The following is a 13,683-nucleotide window of genomic DNA, read 5'->3' on the forward strand; positions in this document are numbered from 1 at the left end:
CGTTCCACCTTTACGGGATAGTGGAGGCGCACCATAAATGATTTTATCCTTACATTTATAGACAATTAGTCGGATAACAGCCGCACCAAAGGTGGTAACAAGTAGACTAAGATAACCTTGGTCTTAAAGGATGTATAGAACCAAAAAGGTGTATCTAGATGTAATTGCGGTAGCGATGTGCAGCAAAGGAAGTCATTGAATACACATATCTAAGTTCTTCATCCTAAGGGATTGGTGAAAAATGGCACAGATTACTTGAATAAATACGCCTTATCTGGGATTGTATATGTTTCAATCTCATAACTCTATTTATAAATGTTGACACTGATCTGGTTGTCATGGCAACCTTTTAGGGATAGCCACTGGGATTTATTTTCTAGATCCAGGATTTAAACTTAAAACCGAGTGCTTTTTATACATTGAAAAAAGCATGGTTTTCCCCTGTTGTAATACAACCTGAAATTCATAAGTGTATATGGTATCAATTGAATAGTTTAATGGTACCCCCTTCTATAATGGTATGCAAAAATCTCTATATGTAGAGGAGGATGTAATGGGGAGTTTGAGGAAAATATATGCATGTTATATTCCACTATCTATGGGAATATACTGATAACCAAAACAGGGTGGTGGTTGGTAATATATTACCTATTAGTGTTTTAGTAGGGGTGCGTTGCCCTCAAATATATGCTGGTAATTCAAACATCAAAAAATAAAATGCTGTACATTCAGCAAAAATATAATATATATATATAACAAAAAAGGCCCTGGATTGTTTGTCCAGACATATATCTGTATTGCGGATAAATGGATCATTGGTAATTAAAACATCCTGCAAAAAGAAGGATTTTCTCGATAATGGCCCTGTTGAAAAAAACACCTATAGGAACCATTTCAGTTCGAATTCTAAGTTTAGGCCTGTAGGGGACAGAGTTTGCATGTCATATATATATTTCATTTCTGTTTTAGCCAGTAGTGTGTTGGTGTCTTTTCTTCTCCAGTTTCCTTCTATTTTCTTGATCCCTATAACGATTGTGATTGAGTCTAATGAACACTGATGTTCTTCCCTAAAATGGTTGGATAAATTGTGTTTGTCCAGTCCCTTTTTGATGTTCCGTGTGTGTTCACCCCATCTCTCACGGAGCTTTCGTGAAGTACGACCAACGTATTGCAAGTTGCAGCTACACTGGATTAGATAAATACAATTGCTGCTATTGCAGGTTATGAATTCTTTGATCTGGTATATCTTGCCATGAATTCGTTCACTTTTCTGGGGGTGGTTGTGTGAGATTTACACATAATACAATCTCCACATCTATGGAAACCTGTAGTTTTTATACGCCTGTCTTCTTCTCCGGAATGGCGCTTTTGACTAGACGTGATTTTAAATTGTTTGCTTTTTTTGTGTACGAACTGTGGTTTGTCCGGGATGATTTCTTTTAGGAGAGGGTCGCATTTCAGAATGTGCCAATGTTTTTAACAGCCTTTTCTATTTCCCGATGTTGTGTGTTAAACTGAGTGATAAAAGGTATTTTCTTCATTTGAGTGATGGGTTTTTCCTTATATTTGAGTAGTGTACTTCTTTCTGTGTTTCTTATTTTCATCACAGTATGTTTTATTTCCTCTTTGTCATAACCCTTTTCTATAAATCTGGTAGTCATTTCTGATGCTTGTTCATCAAAGACTTTTATCTCGGAACAGTTTCTCCTTATTCTTTGTATCTGGCTTCCTGGAATACCCTTCAGCCAAGTGGGGTGATGATTACTTGTCCTTAGGATATAAGAATTGTTGTCCGTCGGTTTCGTATAGTTCTTTGTTCTGAGGATATTATCCTCAACATATATCAATAAATCCAGAAAGTGCACTTCTTTGATACGGATATCGAACGTGAGATGTATGTTACATGAATTTGTATTTAAGATTTCACAGAAATTTTGTAGAACATTAACTTCTCCTCTCCATATAAATAAAATGTCATCTATATATCGTTTCCATAATATTATATGGTTAAGATATGGATTGTTTTCCCAAATACACACATCCTCCCAGTGCCCCATGAACATATTCGCGTACGCTGGGGCGAATTTCGTTCCCATGGCCGTCCCCTGTACTTGTTGGTAGTAATGATTTTTAAACCAGAAAAAAATTATTGTTTAAATTATTGTTTAAAATGAAATTGATGGATTCCTTTAAAAAGTCTATTTTGGAGTTCTCCATATTGCTTTTTTTTAGGAATTAGTCCACTGCATGGATTCCTTTTTTGTGTTCAATGATTGAATATAGGGAACTTACATCCGCTGTTACAAGGATGTCCCCTTCCTCCCATGTGGTATTTTCCAGGATATTAAGAATGTTAATGGTATCTTTTAGGTATGATCTAATATTTGTCATCTCCGGTTGTAGAAAGTGATCCACATATTCCGATAAGTTTGCAGTTATGGAATCAGTACCGGCCACAATGGGTCGTCCTGGTGGGTTTTCTCTATTTTTGTGGATCTTGGGGAGTAGATAAAATACCGGTAGGCTCGGGATTTTGTTGATAATAAAACCAGCCTCTTTCTCATTAATGGTGTTGTGAGTTTTGTATTTATTTATTAGAGATTCCATTTCTTTCTGTATTCGTAGACTTGGGTCTCCCTTCAAGGTTTTGTATGTGGTTTTGTCGTTAAGTTGTCGTAGTGCCTCCTTTTCATAGTCCTCTTTGTTCATTATAACGATGCTACTTCCTTTATCAGACGGTTTTATGATGATATTTTCGTTCTCCTCCAATGATTTAATGGCCTCTCTTTCCTGGTGGTATTGGGATATTTCTTCCCCTGCGGAATAATTTTTTCTAGATCATCTCCTACCAGTTTATTGAAGGTTTCCACATAGCTTCCTTTCATATGTGAGGGAAAAAATTTGGATTTTGGTTTGAATATATTCTTGATCTCGGAGCTTGCTTCTCTTTGTGAGATGAAGAATCTTTTTAAGGTAAGGTTTCTTGTGAATTTTTGCAAGTCCACATATGTGTCGAACTTGTTCATCTTATTATCCGGAGCATACTTAAGCCCCTTTTGTAAAACGGATAATTCGTCTTTCTTCAAGACGTGATTACTGAGGTTAAAGATCCTATTGTCCGGGGTTTTCTCTACTTGTGGATTGTTGTCTGTGTCTACCGATTTCGTCTCCCCTTTCTCTTTATCTGCCTCCTTTTTCTTATTATTATTTAAACCTTTTCCCCTCCTTCCCCTCTTCCTATGTTTGTGCTTCTTGATTATCTTCTGATTCTCCATCCTCTGTTCCGTCCTAAAAAAGATTCCTTTCCCAACTGTTCGTATCTATTTCTAGTAGGGAGGGGTGGAATGGGAGTGTTGCCTACATTATATTCATCCATCACGATGAAATCCCTTGTTCTGGGGTTATCATATCTCCTTTTTTCTGTGTATCTATTAGTTCCCTTCGGTTTATACCAATTTTCCTCATGATTTGCATATCTTTCCTCATTTCTCCGTCCTTGATTATATTTTCTGTTAACTGCTGTGTGTTGTCTGGATTTTTCTCCATCTCGCCATGTGTTTATGTTCTCATAGTATCTCCCTTTGTTATTGTGCCTCAATGTTCTGGATGGCGTTCTATACGTATATTTCTTGTTTCTTAAAGTGTTCCTTCCTTCCCTCTGCGTGGGATAAAAAGTTACATCCTCTCTCTCCTTAGGGTTCGAAATTTCTTCTTCTAGTGAGAAAATACTAGAGGAACAGCTGCAGTTTCTTTGTTTAGGTGTGTGGTATTCTTCTTGTGGATCTTCTTCGGTATTGGAAGGTATTCTATCTCGGAAATATTTCTTTTGCTTCCGTTCAATAATTTCCCTCTCCTTCTTTTTCACTCTATGTTCCAAATTTTCTTCCATCTGTTTATATTCTTCAACTTTACTCAGTGGTTCTATCAAAACCGTTAATTTCTTTATTTTCTCTTCACATTCCTCTAGGGTTTTTCTTCTTTCCCTGATAATTAATTCCATTAGAGATTGGGAACAGTGTTGAGTATTTTGTTCCAAGCATTTTTAAAATCCATATTCTCAAAGTGGTTCGATGATTCTTTGTGGATTTGTAGTCCCTTTGGTATCATTTTATCTTCTATGTATCTTTCCAGAGTGGCTATCTCCCACCATGTACTACTTTCTTTTAGGAGTGTTTTCTCTAAATCATGCATTATCTTCTCCAAACTTTGGTCAATCGATTCCTTATTGATGACCTTGTCCGTTATGAACATATTCTCCAAGAGAAATTTCCTCTTGTCTCTATATCCCAACATCCTGCCTCAGGGGAAAGTATTTAGATAACTATACAAAGTAAGACAAAACAAAAAGTTTAAAAACTACAGGCTTCCATAGATGTGGAGATTGTATTATGTGTAAATCTCACACAACCACCCCCAGAAAAGTGAACGAATTCATAGCCACAAGAACTGGCAAGAAATACCAGATCAAAGAATTCATAACCTGCAATAGCAGCAATTGTATTTATCTAATCCAGTGTAGCTGCAACTTGCAATACGTTGGTCGTACTTCACGAAAGCTCCGTGAGAGATGGGGTGAACACACACGGAACATCAAAAAGGGACTGGACAAACACAATTTATCCAACCATTTTAGGGAAGAACATCAGTGTTCATTAGACTCAATCACAATCGTTATAGGGATCAAGAAAATAGAAGGAAACTGGAGAAGAAAAGACACCAACACACTACTGGCTAAAACAGAAATGAAATATATATATGACATGCAAACTCTGTCCCCTACAGGCCTAAACTTAGAATTCGAACTGAAATGGTTCCTATAGGTGTTTTTTTCAACAGGGCCATTATCGAGAAAATCCTTCTTTTTGCAGGATGTTTTAATTACCAATGATCCATTTATCCGCAATACAGATATATGTCTGGACAAACAATCCAGGGCCTTTTTTGTTATATATATATATATATTATATTTTTGCTGAATGTACAGCATTTTATTTTTTGATGTTTGAATTACCAGCATATATTTGAGGGCAACGCACCCCTACTAAAACACTAATAGGTAATATATTACCAACCACCACCCTGTTTTGGTTATCAGTATATTCCCATAGATAGTGGAATATAACATGCATATATTTTCCTCAAACTCCCCATTACATCCTCCTCTACATATAGAGATTTTTGCATACCATTATAGAAGGGGGTACCATTAAACTATTCAATTGATACCATATACACTTATGAATTTCAGGTTGTATTACAACAACGGGTGAAAACCATGCTTTTTTCAATGTATAAAAAGCACTCGGTTTTAAGTTTAAATCCTGGATCTAGAAAATAAATCCCAGTGGCTATCCCTAAAAGGTTGCCATGACAACCAGATCAGTGTCAACATTTATAAATAGAGTTATGAGATTGAAATATATACAATACCAGATAAGGCGTATTTATTCAAGTAATCTATGCCATTTTTCACCAATCCCTTAGGATGAAGAACTTAGATATGTGTATTCAATGACTTCCTTTGCTGCACATCACTACCGCAATTACATCTAGATACACCTTTTTGGTTCTATACATCCTTTAAGACCAAGGTTATCTTAGTCTACTTGTTACCACCTTTGGTGCGGCTGTTATCCGACTAATTGTCTATAAATGTAAGGATAAAATCATTTATGGTGCGCATCCACTATCCCGTAAAGGTGGAACGCATACTTCCGGTATCGCATGCTCGTGGAACGCATGGGGAAGGAAATACGTCATCCGAACTTCCTGTTTATACCACGTTGCCCCGCAGTATGCGTTCCACGCCGGCTCAACTTCAGTTTTAAAATGGAGACAGGAAGTAATTACTTTTGGCTAGCCATACAGGTTGTCATGACAACCCGTTTCCTTTGTATATTTAATAAATTTAACCATGTTATGCCTTTTAATTGTATAAACGCTATATCATTTTGAACATTGTTATACCATGGCTATTCATATGGACCTTTCTCGTGATTTTATTGTATTGTATAACTGTATTTCCCCCATGAATCCATCCAAAGAGGCGGGATCTCCCAGAGCATAAATAGATTGCTCTGGGATCCTTACCTTTACTATCACCCTGAGGAAGACTAAAGTAGTCGAAACGCGTTGGTGGCATGCTTGTTTGTTAAGAACTTGGTGACCCTTGTCTTTTGGCATTTCCCAGCAATTTCGGTAAGATCATTTGGACTTTTTCATATGGTTCTTGCCCTCTTTTGGGACTATCACAACTGCTGAGGCAAGGCGACCCAGGCTCTCACGTTTTTTAATGTAAATTATTTTATTTATTTTTATGGAATAAAACTCATTTGATATGAGCACGTCTATGGGTGGAATTTGACTACAGATATGATTTGAAAGAACCCGTTACGGGAACATACCTCGCATTCTTCAAGTAAGAACACGTGTAAGCGTGATATTTTGAACAACTATTATTTCAAGTTGAAAAGATACCTTTACGTGTGTCCATTCATCTGCTTAGATGTAAGCCTAAGAGTGAGCATCTGGCATTCACCTTATATCACTTTGTGTTTGGGTGGTCTCTTTACATGGTATAAAAACACAAAGCAATAAGGGTTTTGTTTTCATTCCTCCCCTTATTCACTATACCCATGACAACGGGTGTCTAAGAAATACTACACATTGGATTTGTTCTTTTATGTAATTTTTCCCACATGATCTGGAGAGCAATCACAGATATCAAGGATTCTGCTAAGAGCGAAGCGAAATCCCTAGAAGCCTTAAAAGATACCTTTATAGGAGTCTACACACATATGTCGAAGTAAGCAAGAAGTGAGCATTTGTTTAAACTTTGACCGATACACTTTCCGGGTGGCCCCAGAATATTCCATACAGACACGGAGGAGGGGAGAATTTACATCCTATATTCCCGCAGTATAACTCCTACTACATTTTAAAGAACTACTACACACTGGAAATTTCTTTTTTCCATTTTTCTTTTTCTTTTCTCTGTTTATGTGCCATCGGATTGGAGAAAATTCCTTGAAACATTTGACAAAAACTGTGAGGACTTTCGAATTACCATTTGAAATGACTTTTATTGTACCCAGTGTCATAGCGCATTTTTGTATATAATCTGTATATTACATGTTTGTTCTTTTTTCCGGTCGATAACTCCGGAGCATATACTTATTTGCAGCAGTGACATTTCCAGCGCAGGGAGGTATTACCTTTTTGTTTTTCTCATGTACACTGTTTATATACATGATGCACAGTATTTGTTGGGGGATTGTTCCCACCATACAAGTCCTGCCAGGTATTGGTTCTTACCATGCTCATTTTTACGAAGCATTATGAAATCACGTATCTGTCCAACTTTATTAAATATCCAACTCATACAACATTCTTTTCTTCCCACATACGGGTAATTCTTCTCAGTCACCAGTCCACCTACACGGGAAATAAAATAAATATATTTCATATATCCTTTATAAAAGATATCTTGTTATTCAATGGATCTCAAACATGAAATGTGATTTACATGGGTACATGTAGCTCTTGTGCCCAGCGCTGTTAGACTTTATCACCTCCCCCTCCCCCTGTCATCTTGCTTACTGCTGATAATGTGTCATAACCACTTTGGGGCCCGTGGAATGCTGGACATAAACATCAGAAGAAGGGTAGACTATAATCAAAAAGGGATGTACCCGATTAGCAAAAAAGATTATTAATTGTCAAAAGCTGGCTGGATACTACCTGGAGTAACTACCATAAGTGCAGGGGATGCAGCTACTATGGGGCCCGGACTGCCTGCAGGGCTGTCACTCCCCTGCACCCAGTCATGATGCAGCACCCCCCTGCAAAGCAGTGCCCTGGGAGTGATCTGGAACCTGGCAGTCTCTCCAGCGCCTCCTGAAGCTTGGCTTACCCTCTGACTCACAAGAGAGGTTCCCCAGACGCTGCCTACACCATCCGTGAGTGAGACCTTTCTCCACGCTGGTTCCAGACCCGCCTACCGGCAATGGGGGCTTATGCGATACGGCAGCGGTAGCCAGCTTGCAGTGCCATCCAATTCTCACTTCTGCTCTGGTTATCTGTGCCCCACTGAAGACCCGGGACCGATAACTCTTCACACTAGGCTTCCTGGCCTAGCTGAATCGGTCCTTCTCGTAGTGAATCCATCAGCCACCATTTTGGATAGCGGGACTTACAGGCGGTAACCCCGTATGAGTGTGCCTTGAGCTCCTTGGGGGAGGGGAAAGCTCCTAGATCTTTCTCTGCTATTTGCCCCACTTCATTAAGCACCAGCCTCTGCTACACTCCAACTCTACTCCTGCTCCTCCACCATCACCGTGAATCACCTGATTAAGGGCCCTCTCTATATAAATATTAATATAGCTGACACCTCTGTGTCCACCTTTTTCGGTACTGCCCTCCACTGTCGGGCCCTGCCCCCTCTTTGCTTATCTGACCACCATCATGTTTAAACCACCACCACCTCTGCAGGGCACAGGATGGCCCTTTCAAAATTTTGCTATGGGGCCCACATAGGTCTAGTTTTACACCCTTGTATCAGCCTGAGGGGTAGATGCAAGCAAGCAGGGCCGGCAAGAGAAATCTTGGGGCCCGGTACACCAATTTCTTCGGGGCCCCCCACCCTGCCTTGACTCCCCACCCTTATAAAGCACAAAGTCGCTGTAAAAAAATTATATATATATATATATATACACACACACATATACTGATATATATATATATATATATATAGTCCTTGTATGGGCGGCATACATGGACCATATACACAGATGCAGATCTGAGGGGAGGGCACCGGAGCAAGGTGAACGGAAGTCCGGAGTGCCAGGGACATTTTTTGCATATACACACATTTATATAGAATAATATGGCAGTACCTTGACATAGTATACAGTATGACAGGCTGTGAGGGTGCCATCCAGGCACGTAGGGAGCAGGGTTGGACAGAGGTAGTGCTACGGGCAGCTGCTATAAGGAGCCCTGACTCACACAGTCAGTGTAGCCTGTGTTTGCTGCTCTGCTGCCCGGCTCTTCAGCGGCAGCGGCAGCAGATCGTCAGACAGGGACGGGGCGGCAGAGACGCATGCCGCAAGCATAATGAAGGCAACAAAGCGAAGACCAACCAGACCAAGCAAGTGATGGGGCCCCCCTGAAGCTCGGGGCCCGGGAGGATTGTCCCCTTTGACCCCCCCTGTCGCTGGGCCTGCAAGCAAGTGGCACGACTTTTCTACCAGCACATTCAATGGATTAGACACTCGAAGGAAACACACAGGAAAACATATGCAACCTGACAAAGTGTTTCAGTATACTGAAATGATGCTCCTTTTACTATGTTTTCCCCATTATGGGCCTGATTCAGAGTCAGATGCAGTCATGGCCGCCTTGTGTCTTTTGCAGCAGTCGCGTCTATGACTTTATTCTAATGCCGCTACAAAGCCCATCTTGGTTGTACCTATGGCACCGGCAGATCAAAAGGGAGGAGGGGCATGAGGGTGATCACCCCGTAACATGCAGGAATATCCATGCTAACTTATTGATCTTGTTGCAGCTCTGGGCAGTCTCTGTCAGCCCACTGCTACTGTGTGTAACGTTCCAAACAATGAGACCGAGTGCCAGTGAGAAGGCAGACCCACTGGCGTTTCTATAATGGGTGTAGTGTGTGCGGTGCATACGGGCCCCTGAGTCCAGGGGGGCCCCCACCGCACCCATTTTAAAAATACTCACCCCTCCGAAGTCCAGCGCCGGCATCCGCAGCGCTATTAGAACACAGTGAAAATGGCTCAGCAGCCATTTTCACGGAGTTCTGCGCATGCGCAGTAGAGAAATGTGCAGTGGCGTAACTAGAAGTTTTTCTCCCCCAAGCCAAAAAATTCATCGGCCCCCCCCCCCCCCCCACCCCCAATTCCCCATAATTGGCACTATTAAAGGGACAAGCATGCATGCGCCGAAGGCACGCGTGCGCCGCAAAAAGGGGGCGTGGTTTCGTTTGAATGGGTGTGGCTTTGCATAAAGGGCGTGGCATTGCAGGAAAAGACTTCCTTATACCCCAGTTTTGCAACCTGCACGCCCAGACATTAGCCACCACAGGAAAGTAAAATAATCCTGATTCATGCCCCTTACATTATTTGTCATTTTTCCTCCTTATAGTAATGCCCAGTATACATTATGCCACATATTGCAATGGCCCTTAGACATTATTCCACACACAATAATGCACATGACACAATATGCACACACCGTAATGCCCCCGACACATTATGCCACACACCGTAATGCCTGTGACACATTATGCCACACCCCGTAATGCCTGTGACACATGACAACAGGAATCGCAATGCCCGTTATACATTATGCTACACTCTGCAATGCCCCTGATACATTATAGCACATACAATGCCTGTGACACAATATGGCACACACTGCAATGACCCTTAGACATTATACCACAATGCCCGTGTGTTTTGGTTTTGGGTTCGGTTCCGCGGCCGTGTTTTGGGTTCGGACGCGTTTTGGCAAAACCTCACCGAAATTTTTTTGTCGGATTCGGGTGTGTTTTGGATTCGGGTGTTTTTTTTTTTTTTTAAATCCCTAAAAAACAGCTTAAATCATAGAATTTGGGGGTAATTTGGTCCCATAGTATTATTAACCCCAATAACCATAATTTCCACTCATTTTCAGTCTATTCTGAACACCTCACATCTCACAATATTATTTTTAGTCCTAAAATTTGCACCGAGGTCGCTGGATGGCTAAGCTAAGCGACCCAAGTGGCCGACACAAACACCTGGCCCATCTAGGAGTGGCACTGCAGTGTCAGACAGGATGGCCCTTCAAAAAAATTGTCCCCAAACAGCACATGATGCAAAGAAAAAAAGAGGCGCAATGAGGTAGCTGTGTGACTAAGCTAAGCGACCCTAGTGGCCGACACAAACACCTGGCCCATCTAGGAGTGGCACTGCAGTGTCACGCAGGATGGCCCTTCAAAAAAATACTCCCCAAACAGCACATGACGCAAAGAAAAAAAGAGGCGCAATGAGGTAGCTGTGTGACTAAGCTAAGCGACCTTAGTGGCCGACACAAACACCTGGCCCATCTAGGAGTGGCACTGCAGTGTCACGCAGGATGGCCCTTCAAAAAAATACTCCCCAAACAGCACATGATGCAAAGAAAAATGAAAGAAAAAAGAGGAAGGTCAGGCATCGCAACCGAATCAATTGGACTCTCCTTGGGGATTTGTGATTTCGAAGAACGCACAGTTCTTTGCTGTGCTTTTGCCAGCTTAAGTCTTTTCTTTTTTCTAGCGAGAGGATGAGTGCTTCCATCCTCATGTGAAGCTGAACCACTAGCTATGAACATAGGCCAGGGCCTCAGCCGTTCCTTGCCACTCCGTGTCGTAAATGGCATATTGGCAAGTTTACGCTTCTCCTCAGACGCTTTTAATTTTGATTTTTGGGTAATTTTACTGATCTTTTGTGTTTTGGATTTTACATGCTCTGTACTATGACATTGGGCATCGGCCTTGGCAGACGACGTTGATGGCATTTCATTGTCTCGGCCATGACTAGTGGCAGCAGCTTCAGCACGAGGTGGAAGTGGATCTTGATCTTTCCCTATTTTTTTAACCTCCACATTTTTGTTCTCCATATTTTAATGCGCACAACTAAAAGGCACCACAGGTATACAATGTGGATGGATGGATAGTATACTTATGGACGACGAGTGACGACACAGAGGTAGGTACAGCAGTGGCCTACCGTACTGCTATATACAGTATAATGGACCTGGTGGACACTGTCAGCAGACTGCTAAACTAGTACTACTAGTATAAAGAAAAAAAGCCACCACAGGTATACAATGTAGATGGATGGATAGTATACTTATGGACGACGAGTGACGACACAGAGGTAGGTACAGCAGTGGCCTACCGTACTGCTATATACAGTATAATAAATGGACCTGGTGGACACTGTCAGCAAACTGCTAAACTAGTATAAAGAAAAAAAGCCACCACAGGTATACAATGTAGATGGATGGATAGTATACTTATTATTATTATTAATGGATGACGAGTGACGACACAGAGGTAGGTACAGCAGTGGCCTACCGTACTGCTATATACAGTATAATGGACCTGGTGGACACTGTCAGCAGACTGCTAAACTAGTATAAAAAAAAGCCACCACAGGAGTGTTTTTCAGGCAGACAAACGTATACTGGTGGTCACTGTCAGCAAAACTGTGCACTGTACTCCTGCTATAGCTGCTCCCCAGTCCCCACAATTAAGCAGTGTGAGCACTCAGCACAGATATATCATGCAGCACACTGAGCACAGATATGGTATGGAGCGTTTTTTTCAGGCAGAGAACGGATAAAAAAAAACTGGTGGTCACTATCAGCAAAACTCTGCACTCTACTCCGAGTCCTAACAGCTGCTCCCCAATCCTCCCCACAATTAGTAATAAAACAAGCAATCAACTGTCTCTTCTACAATTATAAACGGAGAGGACGCCAGCCACGTCCTCTCCCTATCAATCTCAATGCACGTGTGAAAATGGCGGCGACGCGCGGCTGCTTATATAGAATCCGAATCTCGCGAGAATCCGACAGCGGGATGATGACGTTCGGGCGCGCTCGGGTTAGCCGAGCAAGGCGGGAGGATCCGAGTCTACTCGGACCCGTGTAAAAAAGGTAAAGCTCGGGTGGGTTCGGTTTCTCGGAAACCGAACCCGCTCATCACTATATAGTATACAACACACAGTAATGCCTGACACATACCGCAATGCCCGTTATACATTATGCCACACTGCAATGACCCTGAGACATTATACCAGATACCACAATGCCCGTGATATAGTATACAACACACCGTAATGCCTGACACATTATGACACACACCGCAATGTCCGTGATACATTATGCCACACACTGCAATGACCCTGAGACATTATACCACATATCACAATGCCCGTAATATAGTATACCATACACCGTAATGCCTGTGACACATACCGCAATGCCCGTTATGCCTATGCCCCACTGCAATGCCCCTGAGACATTATACCACAATGCCCGTGATATAGTATGCCACACACCGTAATGCCTGTGACACATTCTGACACACACCGCAATGTCCGTGATACATTATGCCACACACCGTAATGCCCATTACACATTAAGTCCTACAGTAAGGCTTCTAATTACTTTTAAATTACCTGCTCGTTGCCAGGGGTTTCATGCTCTTGGTTCCATGCACGGTGCCAGGGGTTTTTATGCTCAGGGTGTCATGCTCATTGCCAGGTGTTTCATGCACTAGGTGTCATGCTCGTTGCCAGGGGTTTCATGCACTGGGTGTCATGCTTGTTGCTAGGGGGTAGTGCTTGTTGCTAGGGCTGTGCTCCCAGTGCCACATATGTCCCCAGTTCCAGATATTCCCCCACGGTGCCAGGTACTCACATGCCCCCAGTGCCAAATATAGCCCCCCCATGTGCCAGGTACACATACAGTGCCATATATGCCCCCTCAGTGCCCCCCCCAGTGCCATATACCCCTCAGTGCCATATATGCCCCCTCAGTGCCCCCCCAGTGCCATATACCCCTCAGTGCCATATATGCCCCCTCAGTGCCCTCCCAGTGCCATATATGCCCCCAGTGCCAGATATTCCCCCA

General features: G+C 42.1%; 1 protein-coding gene across 1 annotated transcript in view; it reads right to left on the minus strand.

Annotated features, from left to right (window-relative positions):
- Nucleotides 1–13,683, minus strand: part of LOC134970066 (cathepsin W-like) — a 224,942-nt gene that overhangs the window by 120,195 nt on the left and 91,064 nt on the right. The window contains exon 7 of the mRNA XM_063946161.1: nucleotides 7,315–7,434. Coding sequence (XP_063802231.1) covers nucleotides 7,315–7,434 — 120 coding nt within the window. The remainder of the gene's footprint in view (nucleotides 1–7,314; nucleotides 7,435–13,683) is intronic.

This window comes from Pseudophryne corroboree, chromosome 11 (assembly GCF_028390025.1).
Source record: "Pseudophryne corroboree isolate aPseCor3 chromosome 11, aPseCor3.hap2, whole genome shotgun sequence".
Classification (NCBI taxonomy): Eukaryota; Metazoa; Chordata; class Amphibia; order Anura; family Myobatrachidae; genus Pseudophryne; species Pseudophryne corroboree.